At 37.5% G+C, this 16,285-nt stretch overlaps 2 protein-coding genes and 2 pseudogenes across 2 annotated transcripts; all 4 read right to left on the bottom strand.

Moving 5' to 3' along the window:
- Positions 1 to 700: 700 nt before the first annotated feature.
- LOC148585085 (uncharacterized) lies at positions 701 to 1,617 on the bottom strand (annotated as a pseudogene).
- Positions 1,618 to 2,738: 1,121 nt separating this feature from the next.
- On the bottom strand, positions 2,739 to 3,621 carry LOC132188071 (uncharacterized). Its single transcript, XM_088517697.1, has 2 exons — positions 2,983 to 3,621; positions 2,739 to 2,852 (listed from the first exon to the last, which is right to left on the bottom strand). The coding sequence occupies exons 1-2, from the start codon at positions 3,619 to 3,621 to the stop codon at positions 2,739 to 2,741; spliced, it is 753 nt and encodes a 250-aa protein (XP_088373823.1).
- A 5,531-nt stretch (positions 3,622 to 9,152) lies between these two features.
- On the bottom strand, positions 9,153 to 12,272 carry LOC148585084 (uncharacterized). Its single transcript, XM_088517696.1, has 3 exons — positions 11,548 to 12,272; positions 11,259 to 11,388; positions 9,153 to 9,400 (listed from the first exon to the last, which is right to left on the bottom strand). Exons 1-3 carry the CDS (start codon positions 12,175 to 12,177, stop codon positions 9,153 to 9,155), a joined length of 1,008 nt encoding a protein of 335 aa, XP_088373822.1. The 5' UTR covers positions 12,178 to 12,272.
- Positions 12,273 to 14,958: 2,686 nt separating this feature from the next.
- On the bottom strand, positions 14,959 to 15,870 carry LOC132188073 (uncharacterized; annotated as a pseudogene).
- Between the last annotated feature and the right edge of the window lie 415 nt (positions 15,871 to 16,285).

Genomic DNA, 16,285 nt, shown 5'->3' with positions numbered 1-16,285 from the left:
CCAACAAGCCCCTAGGGGTGGCTTCGGGCACCCCCATGGCCCTAGGGGGTGCCCGAAGCCAACCCCAGTTTTTTTAATTTTTAATTTTAATATTTTCTTTTATATTTTTTTAAAAATAAATAATATTTTATTATTTATCTTTAGTGGGACACGTGGCAGATTGGTGGCTGTTGGATGATATTAAATGGCCAAGATTTGAGAAAAAATTGATGGACAATTTTGGCAGTATTGCCGGGATCCTGATCCCAGTCAAATACACATTTTGCTACAATGGGATTTGTTGATTTTCTCAATGGAAAATCCCCAGTTTAATTTGCCCACAAATTAATGGGAGATTTATCATTCATGAGTAGTAACAACAACTACTTTAAGCAATTTAGGAAAATAGAAAACTCTTATGGGACTCATCTACTCAAATAAGTGTATTTTTAATCTACTGTATTTTTCTATCCATGGAGTACATTGAATATACAGAAATTGTTATAACATATTCATTTGAATTAACAACTCTAATTTAAGAGTAATGGTTCCATTTTAATAAGGGTCAGGTTGATCTTCATCAGTAATATCAGTTTATAATTAACCGAAGTTGACATGACTGCAACTAAATGAACACCAAAAATTTGCAATCACTTGTATTCTACGTAGGTACGCAATCATTCCCTTGGATTTACACAATTTTGATACGGAATTTACATCATTATTTCAAATTCCACATATATCCATCGTTCTTAATTGACTCATCTGTTTTAATGATCTTTGTCTGCATGTTCTCAATCGACTCCTCAGTTTTAATGATTTCTGCTAGAAGAAAGACATCAGTCAAAACAGTCTTGGATCGCAAAGAAGCCTCAAGTAAATTCACACCCCACCATCAAACCACATAAAAGAAGGTAGTTAAAATATGTAATCATTTGGTAAAAGAAGCATTTGGAAGTTGTAATGCACAGAAAACAAGTGTTAATTGCCAAATCAAACCTCATCCATGCCCAGATCGACCACTTTCTCTTCAATATCCCCAACATCCTTATTCCTTGACATTGAACTTGGTAAGCAGAGTGACAAGAAAGCTGGAGGAAGATGGCTTCAACTCCAGATCATCCATCACCATGTATGCAACCGTCCCTATCACGTAACCTTCCTCACTAGCGGAGGAAGCAGCCCTGGTTGCGCTTGTTGGGTCCACGCATTTTACGTTCCGGTCCATCTTTGATTTGCATGAAGGACAAATCGTGCCAACATCAACAGCCACGACACTCAAACAATTGCTGCCTGTGTTCGGAGTCGGACACCTATAAAGTTGAGAAAATGTTGAGCCAACGTTTGGCAATAGGAGAGGGAGCTCAGCACCAGGCATGATTAGTTTGGGTTCCAGCAGAAAAAGTTTGTTTTTGTCTGACCTGATGTATGTAACACTAAGATTTTTAATGCTCTGGTAGAGGCTTGGCAAGCAGCCTACCACGCCTCCTCCATCTTTGAGAAGTCTGGTGACAACTCCAACGGGCAGAGTGAAATGCTAAGTAGGAAATCAACAAATTTGTTGTCTGCTTCGGCGAAAAGTACCCGTTGCTTCTTTTTGTCTATGAAAAGCTTCAGCCTTACGTTTGTTGCAGCCATGTTCGATGGCTTGCCTTTTACCCTTTTTATAGTATTATGGCTGTATGGAATTCACTCTTGGAATTGAAGTGCATTCTGTTTTACCCTTCGCATTGGCTGTCACAATTCAAGAACCATTGGGACTTGGAACAGTCGAATAAAGATTCTTCTGCAATATGGAACTGTTGATTTTCTCGATGGATTTATTAGTACTTGAAGCAATTAAAAACCCAATTGGAGTTCGTGAATTGGAAAAGTCAAATAAACAGTTGGATGCAAAAAAACTCTTAGATTTTCTCAATGGAAAATGATTGGAGTTTGTGAATTGGAAATTTGGAACAGTCGAATAAATATTTTGCTGCAAGGGACTGTTGATTTTCTCAATGAAAATTAAATCCTTTTGAATGCACGTCTATGAGGTGAAAGGAAGCGGATGAACAAAGGCAAATTACGGATCACATATATTCATCTAAAAAGTACGGCGGTGCATTTGGGGTTGCAATTTCATAGTCAAAAAGTGCAATTTTGAACTAAATCAAAGAAAATAAATTATTTAGGATTGTGTTTTTTTAAAAAAAAAAAAAAAATTGCAATTAGAAAAAGCAGAAAAACTGCATTTTCAAATCGCATTTAAAATGAAGTATTTTTTTGACAATTCACAATTTTAAAAGTTAAACTGAGGTTTAAATGTCAAACTGCTGTTTTGCCAAACAAAACAGCGTTTTTAAAAATCATGTTTTTTGCAAATCATCCATTATAAAATGGTTATTTTTAAATCGTAAATCTAAAACTCTAAATAAGGTTGAGGTTATCTGAACCCATTCAAATGCCACTATAAATTAACAACTGATCCCTTGAAAAGTCAACTATACTACGAATTATTTCCATCAGCAATATCAGTTTATAAAATAACAGAAGTTTACTACATGACTGCAACTAAATGAACAAACATAAATTAACAATCACTTGTATATTATCCTAGATGAACAAATCCAACGACAGAGCAGTTACACCTAGTAATTAAGCACACTGATTTTCGACATTGCCATAGTTGCTAATTAACTTGCTATTATTTCATGATTCCTTCACAACAATCAAACCCTTGATTTACTCATATTCCGATACAGAAAGTGAATCATATTTTAACATGTCTCCTCATTCTTAACTGCAACCTCAGTTCGAATGATCTTCGCCAGAAGGAAGATGTCAGTCAAAATAGTCTTTGATTGCAAAGAAGCATGGAGCAATTTCACACCCTACAATCAAACCAGATAAATAAAGAAAACAATAGTGTTATAATATGTAATGATACCCTTAAATTTAACGACTTTGTTGTTCAAAGTTTACCAAAAATAATAAACAAAACAGACAGCAAAAATAATATACCTCATCCATGCCAACAACGACCACTCTCTCCTCAATTTCCCTTATATCATTGACATTAAACTGGGAAAGCAGAGTGACAAGAGAGGTGGTGGACAAGACCTTTACATCCAGATCATCCGTCACCATGTATGTAACCGTCCCTCTCACGTAACCTTCCTCACTAGTGGAGAAAGCGCTTGGGGAGTCTATGATTGTTGCTAACAAGTTCCGTCTAGTTCCGCACGAACCACAAATTGTGTTATTGTTATCAGCCACATAACTCAAACAACTACTGTATGCGCTCGGACTCAAACTCGAACACTTATACAATATTAATCGACGGAATGTTGAGGCAACGTTTGGCAATAGGAGAGTGGGGGGTTTAGCACCGGGCATGAATACTTTGGGTTCTAACAGGAAGCTTTTGTCTTTGTATGGTTGGATGTGAGTAACACTCATATTTTCAATGCTCTGGTATAGGCTTTGCAAACTGCCTACCGTGACGTTACCCTCTTTCAGAAGCCGAAAGACAACTCCTACTGGCAGAGTGAAAATGCCAAAGAGGAAATCAACAAATTCCTTTTCTGCTTCAGCATAGAGCACCCGTTGTTGGCTTCCCTTCTCTATGAAAAGCTTCAGGCTTACCTCTTTTGCTGCCATTTTAGGTATGTGAATGCTAATTAAAGAGGATTCCGTCCAGTAAGTGCCCTCAATTATCTTGGCTGTTACCCTTTTTATAGTATTTTGGCTGTACGGAATGGAATTCACTCTTGGTTTGCAGTCACCATTCCATGAACCTTCGGGACTTGGAACAGCAAATCAACAGTCCATTTTCTGCAATGGGACTGTTGATTTCCTCAATGGAAAATCCTTTCAACTTTGTTTGGGCACAAATTAGTGAGATTTATGAGTAGTAATAACTAGGGAAAAATATAATTTAGCTCTCAAAATTACCAGTTATTTTCATTTTAGTCCCTTAATGTTCAAAAAGTAATAAAGTAGCCCCTCAAACTACCAAACAATTGTAATTTGACCACTCCGTTAGTCATTACCGTCAAATAGGATGGAAAAATAAAAAATATGTCGTTTTGGCAAGGTTAAGTTACTAAAATGCCATTTTGAAAAGAAAAAAAAAATTAATTTAAAAAATGTCCCCCAAAACGACGTTGTTTTGCGGAAAAAAAAAAAAAAGTCGGTGGTTTCCAGCCACCCCAACAGGCCTAGGGGTGGCTGCCCGGCCACCCCCAGGGCCTATGGGGTAGCCGGAAACCACCCGTTTTTTTTTTTTTTTTCTCTCAAAACGACGTCATTTTGGGGGCATTTTTTAAATTAATTTTGTTTCCCAAAAGGGCAATTTAGTAACTTAACCTTGCCAAGACGACGTAATTTTAATTTTTCATCCTATTTTACGATAATGACTAACAGACTGGCCAAATTGTAACTATTTAGTAATTTGAGGGGCTACTTTATCACTTTATAAACATTATGGGATTAAAACGAAAATTGCAGGTAATTTTGGAAGCTAAATTATATTTTTCCCTAATAACTACTTCAAGCAATTGAAGACGCCAATTGTAGTTTGCGACACATTTTGCTGCAAGGGACGGTTAATTTTATCCAAACAAGACGGTAATTCTTTAATTTGGGGAAGCCTTTTTTTCATGAATGGGAATGTAAACTAGCAATACAATAAAGGCACAACCATTGTAAATCAAATCTCAAGGCACCTTTGTCAATGCTTTTTAAATTATCTGTTTCAAACTCATCAGATTCATCATCATATGTTTCTAATTCTTTATCATCTATGGGACAAGAAGAAGTAGCTAATGTAGGTGTGTATGCATCCATCTAAACTACAATAAAAATAAAAATAGTTTGCATTCAATATTTTTAAAACTCATACAATGTGAAAAATTACTTATTAAAAAACACAGTATATGAAAAGTTCAAAAAACTAGATGGGAATCAGATTCAGACCCATTTTGTGAATTGGTGTTTTCGAATAGAACAACTGGAAGCATAATGCATCTCTAATATTATTAGTATCAATGATGTATTAGAAGCATATAAGAGTATAAGCTCCAAAGAGTACTGCAACAACAAGTGAAAAGTGAAACTCTAACTAGCTATATATAATTACTAGAATAAGGTGAAATTGAAAACAGACCAAGGCCATATATAACGTAATTTCTCCCAACATGGGAAAAGCTACCAACAAACAACAATAATATCAGATCTTTCAATTTACAAAATTCATTTTCACTCGATTGAAACTCTGAAAAACAAGATCTTGAAATGCACATGAAGGTGTTGATGTAAATCCTTAGAAATGGGAAACGAATCATCATGAGAAACAAGAATTCAACCAGCCACTTCATTCATGAAACAAGAAAAAAACAATTAACCCAGAAAATTACTGGCCTACGATGCGACTCTGCGAGAGAAGATCGACGGTGTAGGTACTGTAGAGGGACTCGAGGTAGAGGACGGAGATGCAGTGTTGCTGCGGGATCGACGAAGGGAGCGATGCTGCTGGGGATCGAAGGAGGGAGCGGCGCTGCTGCGGGCTTATGACGCTTCTACTGCGATGCGAGACCTTCTTGCGGCGCTTCTGCTGCGAGATTGATGGAGGGAGACCTGCTGGCTACTGCAGTGCTGCGTGCGGGTTTGGGTCCTTTGGGAAATTGGGGAAAACTGGAAAAGCACGAAAAGTGAAAAGTTGAAAACCTAAGAAGTAATAACTTACTTCTCTATAGACAGTATAGTTCAACCAAAACGACGTTGTTTTGATTTCAACCAAAACGACGTTGTTTTGGTTTCAACCAAAACGACATTAAAAATTAAAATAGCTTATCGGTCATATCGGTTTTTCAATAACAAATTATTAATCGACCTATTATCGACCGATAAGCTTATCGGTATAAAATTTTTAACCGATAACTATCGGTTATGGTTACTATCGGTTCGATTAAATTCGGTAATCGATAACCGGTTAATCTGCCCACTCCTATCTAGAACAAAGCATTTGTCTTTGTTTGGTTGGATGTAAGTAACACTCAGATTCTCAATGCTCTGGTAGAGGCTTGGCAAGCTACCTGCCATGCTGCCTCCCTCTTTCAGAAGCCTTGTGACAACCCCGAAAGGCAAAGTGAAAATGCTTAATATGAAATCAACAAATTCTTTGTCTGCTTTAGCAAAGATCACCCTTTGCCTCTTCTTGTCTATGATAAGCTTGAGACTTACTGTTAGTTCTTATGTTGGCTTAATTCAGTTCCAAAATGTAGAGGCTACTGTTTACAGGCTCAAACACTTATATAGAATGTTCAGAATCCAATCTCCACCGTACATAATGTAGATTCATATGTCATGAACGTCCCTGCAAAATTTCAGCTCAATCGGACCACAAACGCCCATCGTTCGGAGCTATTGATCAAGGCTGGACAGCATTTCTAAAATGTTGTTTTCTCACTGCAGGCCATGTCCGAAAACGGTGCTAGGTTGTCCGGACAGGCTTTCTAAAAACTCTATTTTTGCTTCGCAAGGCCCTGTCCGAACAACCCATTAACCTATCTGGACACCCCGTACCTATTATACCCAAAAACGTATTTTTAGTGGGTCCAGGTCTAGAGTTTGATGTACTGATATATATACATCATTATAGAAGAGAGAGGCACGAATTTTCACCCCAAAAAGTTCGTTGGAGGCTGTGCTAAGAGAGATCATATGTGGTGAGCGTTAAATTGAATTTCTTAGAGTTTTAGTTATTCATTTGATAAATCTACGATTAAGAAGTCTATAGGAAGGTTCCTGTAAAAGAAAATCATATAGAAGAATTGTGCCAGATGTTCTGGAAAGGGCTACTGCTGTAGAAGTCAAGTGGGTCGCTTGTCGTGTGCAAGGAAGTATCAATTGCAAAGGTTTTGTAATCCTTCTTGTATTCCTTATTCTTCTTATAGTGAATTGATTTCCTGGGTTTGGCTGCCCCTTAGAGGTTTTACATTTAGAGAGTTCTCTAAATGGTTTCCTCTTCGTAACCAAATATTTGTGTTCTTGAATGTTCATTACATATCTGTGTTTGGTTTAATATTATCTATTAGGTTAGATCTTATCCGCATACTCTTTGTGAAATACCTAGACAATTCGAATAGGTGTCGTTTGGAGTCGTATTTAGGTTTTTCACTTACTTTTGTTGCTGCCATGTTAGGTATGTCAGTCAGGGGTGAGCAAAAACCCGCCCGACCCGCCAAACCGCCCCGACCCGCCCCGCAAAAGCCGAATTTTAAGTTATTTTTCGCGGGTACAGGTGGTTTTTTCCCAAACCCGGGCGGGGCGGGGTGGGGCGGGTTACGGGTTATAACAAATTGTTTTTCCTCGGATACCCGACCCGACCCGACCCGCATTAATCAAATTATAAAAAATTAAAATTAAAATTAAAATTATTAAAAAAAAAAAAAAAAAAAAAAACCCTACTTTTCTCCAGAGTCCAACTGCCTCCCCCTGCCTCTTTTTTTTTTTTTTTTTTTTTTTTTTTTTTCCCCCTTCTCCTCTCTTCTCTCAGTCTCGCCTCTCTTTCTCTACTGTCTCACCTCTCTCCCTCTCTCTCGTCTCTCTTCCTCTCTCTCGTACGACTCTTCTCTCATCTGCGCCGCCGCTCAACCTCCGCCGATCCAGGTTTTTTTCTCTCTCTAGACCTCCTTCATGAATGGGGATCCAAGAGATCTCTTCTTTCATTATCTTAATCTGAAGATGTTGGGTTAATCTCGGGGTTTAGCAACTTCTAATTGTTGGGTTGTTTGTTTAGAAGGAAAATAGATGATAGATCTGCAGAAGAAATGAAAATGGAGGAGAAGAAAGAGGGGAAGAAAGAAACCCGTGCAACCCGCCCAACCCGCCCCGATCTACCTCGCCCCGATCTACCCCGACCCGCACGGATTTAGTTCCTTGTGCTAGCCACCCGGGTTGAAATTTTCCAACCCGCAAGGTGCGGGTTCAGGCAGGAAAACTGCAGAAATCCGCCCCGAACCGACCCGTGCCCACCCCTAATGTCAGTTATTATAAATCTTCCAGAAATTGTCCTCTATTGGCTTGGCTGCTACCCTTTTTATAGCCTTTGGACTATATGGAATGGATCTCACTCTATTGGAAGTGTATTCTTTTGCCACCCTTCGCATTTCCAGTCACCATTCATGAACCTTCGGGACTTGGAGCAGTCAAATACACTTTTTGCTGCAATGGGACTGTTGATTTTCTCAATGGAAAATCCTTTCAGTTTAATTTCCCCACAAATTAATGAGAGATTATCATTTATGAGTAGTAACAACAACTACTTGAAGCAATATTTTAAAGAGGCATGATAAAGACAAACTTTTTTACACAACTTTGGCCCAACTTTTCTCTTATTTTTCTAAAAAAATAATTAAAAAAAAAAAAAAACAAAATTAAAAAATTAAAAAAAAAATTCTAAAACAATAACATCCTATGTTATCCTTTTTTTTATTTGGTATTTTTCTAAAAACTAAATGGTATTTTTGTTCATAAAAATATTTTTTTAAAAAAAAAAATGGTCATTATTACCAAAAAAAAAAAAAGAGACCATTTTTAAAATATATATATATATATATATATCAAATAAAAAAAATGATGTTATTGCTTAGAATTTTTTTTTTTTTTTTTCTTAAGAAATGACCGCATGAGATAAAAATTGAACAAAAATTGTGTCAAAAAGTCGTCTTTATCATTTATTTTAAAAGCCAATTGCAGTTTGTGCGCATTTGTTTCGAAATTAATTAATTTACAGAATAAAGGAAAATACAAAAAACTCTGATGGGACTCATCTACCCACCCAAATAGACTTCTTTGTATTTCTCGGTCTGGGGATCGTAGAAGAAGAAAGCCTGCAAGAGAATCCAAGACCCAAAGATGGTAAAGCTTAAGAAACGACGACGATCTGCATAGATTCACCTTCTTTTTCCTCCCGATCCCCATCTCTCTCTCTCTCTCTCTGCAACACTTTCCATCTCTCAAGTAGCCGTACCATCCATCCACTCATTTAAATTTCTGTAAAACAAAAGCCAATATTTAATGTCTCGGTTATACAAAAGCAGCTGACATTTTATAGACCACTGGATTTAAAATGAAGGGCCACAATTAACAATTGGAGAATCTCCAATTTCTCCCTAATTGGAGAGATCTCAATCCGTTGCAATCTTTGGGATGACAATTGCGTGGAGGAATTGCTTTGAATCCATCATGTAGGTGCGATCAAGGAGATCCAAGACATATTTGGATTGTCTAAGATGTAGGCTTGTAGCATCTCGGATAGCTTGGATCCCCAGAAAGTATCCAAGAGTCCCAAGGTCTTTGATAGCAAAGTGAGCTTGTAATTTGCTGATGAGCCAATTCATGGTGTCTTCATGGTTGCCAGTAAAGATGATGTCATCTACATATACCAAGAGAAAGATGTGAACTTGGCCATGATGATAGACAAATAGAGAGTGGTCCACTTGAGAGCCACTGAATCCTATGTCCAATAGTGCATGAGATAGACGAGTGAACTAAGCCCTTGGAGCCTGTCCATAGAGGGATTTGTTTAACTTGCACACATGATTAGGATAAGATGATTCTATGAAATCTTGAGGCTGCTCCATGTAGACTTCCTCATCTAAGACACGATGAAAGAAGGCATTAGAAACATCTAGTTGTTTGATTGCCCAATTAAATTGCACTACCAAGGTAGAATTAACTGAATGGTGGAATGTTTGATAACAAGGCTAAAAGTTTCATAATAGTCAACACCACTCAGTTGGTCAAAGCCTTTAGCTACAAGACGAGCCTTAAATTTGTCCACACTACCATCTAATTTTTGTTTGACTTTGAACACCCATTTGTTTCTAACTACGTTAGGATGAGGAGCCCTGAGGCATAATGTCCAAGTCTGGTTGGAGATGAGAGCATTGTATTCAAGTAGCATGGCTTGGATCCATTCTCGTTTGGAAGCAGCTTGTTTAAAGGTCGAGGGTTCTGAAGGTAGAGAAATAGCTTGAAGGGATGAAATGGGGTGTTTACTGGTGTGGAAGAGTTTGAAGCTAGGGAATTCCTTGGGCTTTAGATGGCATGTCTGTGATCTGGTGATGATTCGATTGATAGGGGCAGCAGGTGAAATGGGCGGCTGTGGTGAAGTAAGGTCCAAAGAGAGGGCATTGTTATGAGGAGAAGTTGGTGGTTGTGAACAGGAAGGTGATGGGTCATCCGTAGGATTGTTTGAATTATCTAAGGTTGAGCTCTGAGGTGAACAGATTTAGGGTGATCTAAGGATGGCAATTCAGAGGATGGAGAAGTAGAAGTAAACGATGGAGCATTAAAATAATTAAGATGAGAAAATTCAGCAGGTAAAGGATTTGGTAGAATCACTAAGGATGTACCTTAGTTGGGAGTGACCTTGCAGGAGCCTTGTGAGAGGGACATACCTTTGGCATGAAATTGGTTTCCATCGAAGACAACATTTCTAGAGAGATCAACTTTGTTAGTTTGAGGATCAAAGCATCTACACCCTCACTGATTAATTAGCACCATAACCCAATAGACTGCAGGGTTTGCTTCTAAAGGATAATTTTTGGTTGGCATAAGGTCTAAGGAGATGATAGCATAGGCAGCCAATTGTTTTCAAGATGGTGTACTCAGGTGCTTTGTTGAACAACTTGGAGAAAGGTGATTCATTGTGAATATATCAGGGGAAGGTAACATTTTAATGAGGAAAATGGATGTGAGGAAGGCATTCACCCAAGTATAAAACACTTTGGAAAAGTTATTTAGCCACCTATGTTCGAACGATCTGCATGTGACCAAAGCTCTCAGGAACTAATACTAAAAGTCTTCTCGTTCGAACGGCTGTGAATGGCCTTGCGAACGGTCCATCCTAGAAGTGTTACAATGTACTCCAGTGAAGCCAAATTACAATTGGGATACAATTACAAGGTTTTCATCACTAGAATTTGTCAATCACATATTTGACAAAAATATCCAACATGTATAATTCTGCCTGCCCCACCATATGGCAGTATGTTTTATTTATAATGACAAAGATATTGTTTTATTTACAAGATCAATAACGGCTAGAAACCTAATTCTATACAATTATCTTTAAGAGGTAGTTCTCTTCAACAATTATTCTTGCAAGAGTTTGTGTTTGATAAAAGGTAGGACTTTGTCATTGTCTTTATCACAATATGTTATATGTGATTTATCAAATATGTTGTATGTGATTTATCATCTCAACCTGGTGCGGGATACGGTTGCACCTGTGCAACTGGCCCCCATTTGCCGATATGGGGCTTCGGCTTCGCTTCTAGCTTTAATGATCTTGTCTGGAATGAAGACGTCAGTCAAAACAGTCTTTGAATGCAAAGAAGCCTTGACCAATTTCAAAGCCTAGCATCAAATCAGAAAAAATAATTAAAATATATAGTTATAATATGTAGTCATGCTAGTAGCATAGCCTTGTTCAATGTTTACCAAACATGCAGTAAAAGAGGCATATTTAGAAGTTGTAATGAACAGAAAACAAGGGATGATTATTGATTGTCATACCTCATCCATGCCTAGATCGACGACTTTCTCCAAAATAGCCCCCGGTTCGTTGACATTGACATTAAACTTGGTAAGCAGAGAGATAAGAGTAGTGGAGGACAAGGGCTTCACCTCAAGATCATCCATCACCGCGTATGTAACTGTCTCTTTCACATAACCTTCATCACTAGTGGAGGATGCCCTGATTTCGCTTGGTGGGTCTACAAATCTTACATTTCGGTCCATCTTAAGTTTGCACGAAGGACAAATTGTGCTATTGTCAACAGCAACGTAAAACCAACAACTACTGGAAATGGTCTGACACCTATACAATTGACGAAATGTTGACCCAACGTTTGGCAAAAGGAGAGGGACTTCAGCACCGGGCATGATTACTTTGGGTTCTAGCAGAAAAAGTTTGTTTTTGCCTGGTTGGATGTAATTAACACTCATATTTTTAATGCTCTGGTAGAGGCTTGGCAAGCTGCCTACCACGCTGCCTCCCTCTTTCAGAAGCCTAGCTACAGCTCCGACAGGAAGAGTGAAAATACTTAATAGAAAATCAACAAATACTTTGTCTGCTTCAGCAAAAACCACCGTTTGCTCGTTTCTGTCTATGAAAAGCTTGAGGCTTACGTTTGTTGCTGCCATGTTAGGTGCTGGCGTCGATGATTATAAATCTTCAAATGGATTAATGATCAATATGGCAAGAACCCTCAATAGGCTTTTGGCCTGCAGAGAATTCGCTCTTGCAAGTCCTTCTTATGCTAGCTACGCTTTCCATTACAATTTTCAGATAAACACAACAAAAATAAGGTCTTAGTTAAAAAGAAAAACAAAAACAAAATTTTTTTAAAAAAAAAATTCCTATAAATTGTGTAGGTCCTATCACTAAAAAAACCCATTTTAATGATCACTCCGGATGCATTTTGCATTTTTCCTCCATGAATTTGCAAACAGTGCCGCAACCCATTTTTTTTATTCTACAAATGATCGATGGGTTGCATAATAAATTAATTTATTGTAAACCCAATTAATTGATGACAGTGAAAAGACAAAAGAAAAAATAATAAATAAATAAATAAATAAGAAGAAGCGTTTTTCTTTAGTGGGTTTCTTTTGTAATTTGTATATTCTAGATATGTCTTGATGTTCATAAAATGTAAATTATGTTATACAGAATTATAATTTAATATAATCCGGTTTGAGTTTCAGCTCAAAGCATTTATAAGTTGTAACTCGTATACCTTTTTGATGTGAGGAAGGTCCACTCGCTTCCGAAACCTGTCTTTCTTCTTCGTTCGTTTCCAATGGTCTGAACCTGGTTTTGTTGGTATGAACCTCGATACCTCTTCATCTTGTTATTACTCCTTAAATAGCCGAAGACAACCACCAAGTCGAATATGAGATCAAATAAATTACGACTCCGTATTCGAATAAGGGATTGAGTGCCCTCCACAATCTTTGGGGTCAAGTCACTTTGGGAGAAGAATAATTCCTTCCTCTTCTTATTAAAGAAGACCCTACAAGTCACTCTAGGGTCTTCTTTAATAAGAAGAGGAAGGAATTATTCTTCTCCCAAGCAGAGGGCTTCGTCCATGGTACAATTCTGTTAGTAATTTGTCCTATCATTCCTATCTAATTTCGCACCATAGAATTTTATACACATTGGTTCTTAATTTCGAATTACTTTTGTGGTAACTAGGAATCACTTATTTCCGACATGCCAAGCTAAAATGCGAGAAAATATTAGAATCTCCAACAATTTGATGCTCATATTGATTAAAAGATTAGAATCACTTTAAAAAAATTATTTTACTGCATTTTTCTTCCATACAGTACATTAAATATGCATAAACTGATATAACATAGCCCTCTTGGCTGTTCAATTAACTACCTCTTTGAGCTTTGAATGTCTATCTTTGGAAGGAGATGCTCTTCTAGTGATTTTGGTTGTGAACAATCTGCCTCTTTTTTTTATTTTTGGTCATTTGCTAATTGTATTTCAGATATTAGTTTAACTTTATCCTCTTTTCAAAGTTGGAAATACTTTGAAAATTTCTCGATATGCTAATTATACAGTACATGCATGCTTTAGCTAAATGGTCATTCGGGGTCTCCCCTATTTGGAAGCATTCCCACAGGGCACAGGGTCCCCTATTCTCTCTTCCATTCAGATCAGGAATGGCAATGACCCTCCCTTGTAATTCTTTTTTCTCATTCAAAAAAAAAAAACATTTGTATTAACAATTCTAACATGACTGATATTAAGCACTACTAACCATTTAATAATGGTCAGGTTGATCTGAGCCCAATCAAATTTTACTATGTTAACCACACTTGAGAGGAAATCCATACTAGGAATTATCTTCAACAACAATATCAGATTATAATTAGTAGAAGCTTACATGACGTACAGCAAGTAAATGAACACCAAAAAGTTACGATCGAAAGAGCTCTTGCAACTAGTAATTAAACAAACTGATTTTTGACATTGCCTTGATTGCTATAATTTCATTATTCATTCAAAACAATCAATCCCTTGATTTTCTCTTTCTAATACTGAAAATAATCAAATTTCCACATATCCCTTGTCCTTATTCGCCCCTGGGGGTGGTTCAGCCACCCCTAGGGCCATGGGGGTGCCTTCGGCCACCCCCAACAAGGCCCTGGCCCTGGGTGTGGCTTCGGGCACCCCCATGGCCCTAGGGGGTGCCCGAAGCCAACCCAATTTTTTTAATTTTTAATTTTAATATTTTAATATTTTATTTTATATTTTTTTAAAGAAATAATAAATAATATTTTATTATTTTTTTTTAGTGGGACACAGAACATATTGGTAGCTGTTGGATAATATTGAATGGTCAAGATTTGAGAAAAAACTGATGGACAATTTTGACAGTATTGCCAAGGATCCTGATCCCAGTCAAATACACATTTTGCTACAATGGGACTTGTTGATTTTCTCAATGGAAAATCCTCAGTTTAATTTGCCCACAAATTAATGAGAGATTTATCATTCATGAGTAGTAACAACACCTACTTTAAGCAATTTAAAAGCCAATTGGAGTTTGTGCACATTTGTTTTGGAATTAATTAATTTATCGAATAAAGGAAAATACAGAAAACTCTTATGGGACTCATCTACTCAAAGAAGTGTATTTTTAATCTACTGTATTTTTCTATCCATGGAGTACATTGAAAATACAGAAATTGCTATAACATATTCATTTGAATTAACAACTCTAATTTAAGAGTAATGGTTCCATTTTAATAAGGGTCAGGTTGATCTTCATCAGTAATATCAGTTTATAATTAACCGAAGTTGACATGACTGCAACTAAATGAACACCAAAACTTTGCAATCACTTGTATTCGATCTACGCAATCATTCCCTTGGATTTACTCAATTCTGATACGGAATTTACATCATTATTTCAAATTCCACATATATCCATCGTTCTTAATTGACTCATATGTTTTAATGATCTTTGTCTGCACGTTCTCAATCAACTCCTCAGTTTTAATGATTTCTGCTAGAAGAAAGACATCAGTCAAAACAGTCTTGGATCGCAAAGAAGCCTCGAGTAAATTCACACCCCACCATCAAACCACATAAAAGAAGGTAGTTAAAATATGTAATCATTTGGTAAAAGAAGCATTTGGAAGTTGTAATGCACAGAAAACAAGTGTTAATTGCCAAATCAAACCTCATCCATGCCCAGATCGACCACTTTCTCCTCAATATCCCCAACATCCTTATTCCTTGACATTGAACTTGGTAAGCAGAGTGACAAGAAAGCTGGAGGAAGATGGCTTCAACTCCAGATCATCCATCACCATGTATGCAACCGTCCCTATCACGTAACCTTCCTCACTAGCGGAGGATGCAGCCCTGGTTGCGCTTGTTGGGTCCACGCATTTTACGTTCCGGTCCATCTTCGATTTGCATGAAGGACAAATCGTGCCAACATCAACAGCCACGACACTCAAACAATTGCTGCCTGTGTTCGGACACCTATACAGTTGAGAAAATGTTGAACCAACGTTTGGCAATAGGAGAGGGAGCTCAGCACCAGGCATGACTAGTTTGGGTTCCAGCAGAAAAAGCTTGTTTTTGTCTGGCCTGATGGATGTAACACTAGAATTTTTAATGCTCTGGTAGAGGCTTAGCAAGCAGCCTACCACGCCGCCTCCATCTTTGAGAAGTCTGGTGACAACTCCAACGGGCAGAGTGAAAATGCTAAGTAGGAAATCAACAAATTTGTTGTCTGCTTCGGCGAAAAGTACCCGTTGCTTCTTTTTGTCTATGAAAAGCTTCAGGCTTACGTTTGTTGCAGCCATGTTCGATGGCTTGCCTGTTACCCTTTTTATAGTATTATGGCTGTATGGAATTCACTCTTGGAATTGAAGTGCATTCTGTCTGTTTTACCCTTTGCATTTGCAGTCACAATTCATGAACCTTTGGGACTTGGAACAGTCGAATAAAGATTCTGATGCAATATGGAACTGTTGATTTTCTCGATGGATTTATTAGTACTTGAAGCAATTAAAAACCCAATTGGAGTTCGTGAAGTGGAACAGTCAAATAAACATTTTGCTGCAAAAAACTTAGATTTTCTCAGTGGAAAATGATTGGAGTTTGTGAATTGGAGCAGTTGAATAAACATTTTGCTCCAAGGGACTTTTGATTTTCTCAATGAAAATTAAATCCTTTTGAATGCACGTCTATGAGGTGAAAGGAAGCGGATGAACAAAG

This window comes from Corylus avellana, chromosome 6 (genome assembly GCF_965113065.1).
Source record: "Corylus avellana chromosome 6, dhCorAvel1.hap1.2, whole genome shotgun sequence".
In the NCBI taxonomy this organism is placed as follows: domain Eukaryota; kingdom Viridiplantae; phylum Streptophyta; class Magnoliopsida; order Fagales; family Betulaceae; genus Corylus; species Corylus avellana.
Note: the sequence above shows the minus strand (reverse complement) of the source record. Positions and strands in the feature narration are given on the sequence as shown.

What these genes read in the sequence shown, in the direction of transcription:
- LOC132188071 (XM_088517697.1), bottom strand. Translation starts at nt 3,621, where the DNA reads ATGGCAGCAAAAGAGGTAAGCCTGAAGCTTTTCATAGAGAAGGGAAGC. An exon ending in TCGTTGTTGGCATGGATGAG is followed by an intron (nt 2,853 to 2,982) that starts GTATATTATTTT and finishes GTTTGATTGTAG; the next exon opens with GGTGTGAAATTGCTCCATGC.
- LOC148585084 (XM_088517696.1), bottom strand. Translation starts at nt 12,177, where the DNA reads ATGGCAGCAACAAACGTAAGCCTCAAGCTTTTCATAGACAGAAACGAG. An exon ending in TCGATCTAGGCATGGATGAG is followed by an intron (nt 11,389 to 11,547) that starts GTATGACAATCA and finishes ATTTGATGCTAG; the next exon opens with GCTTTGAAATTGGTCAAGGC. An exon ending in AATGGGGGCCAGTTGCACAG is followed by an intron (nt 9,401 to 11,258) that starts GTGCAACCGTAT and finishes TGGTATATGTAG; the next exon opens with ATGACATCATCTTTACTGGC.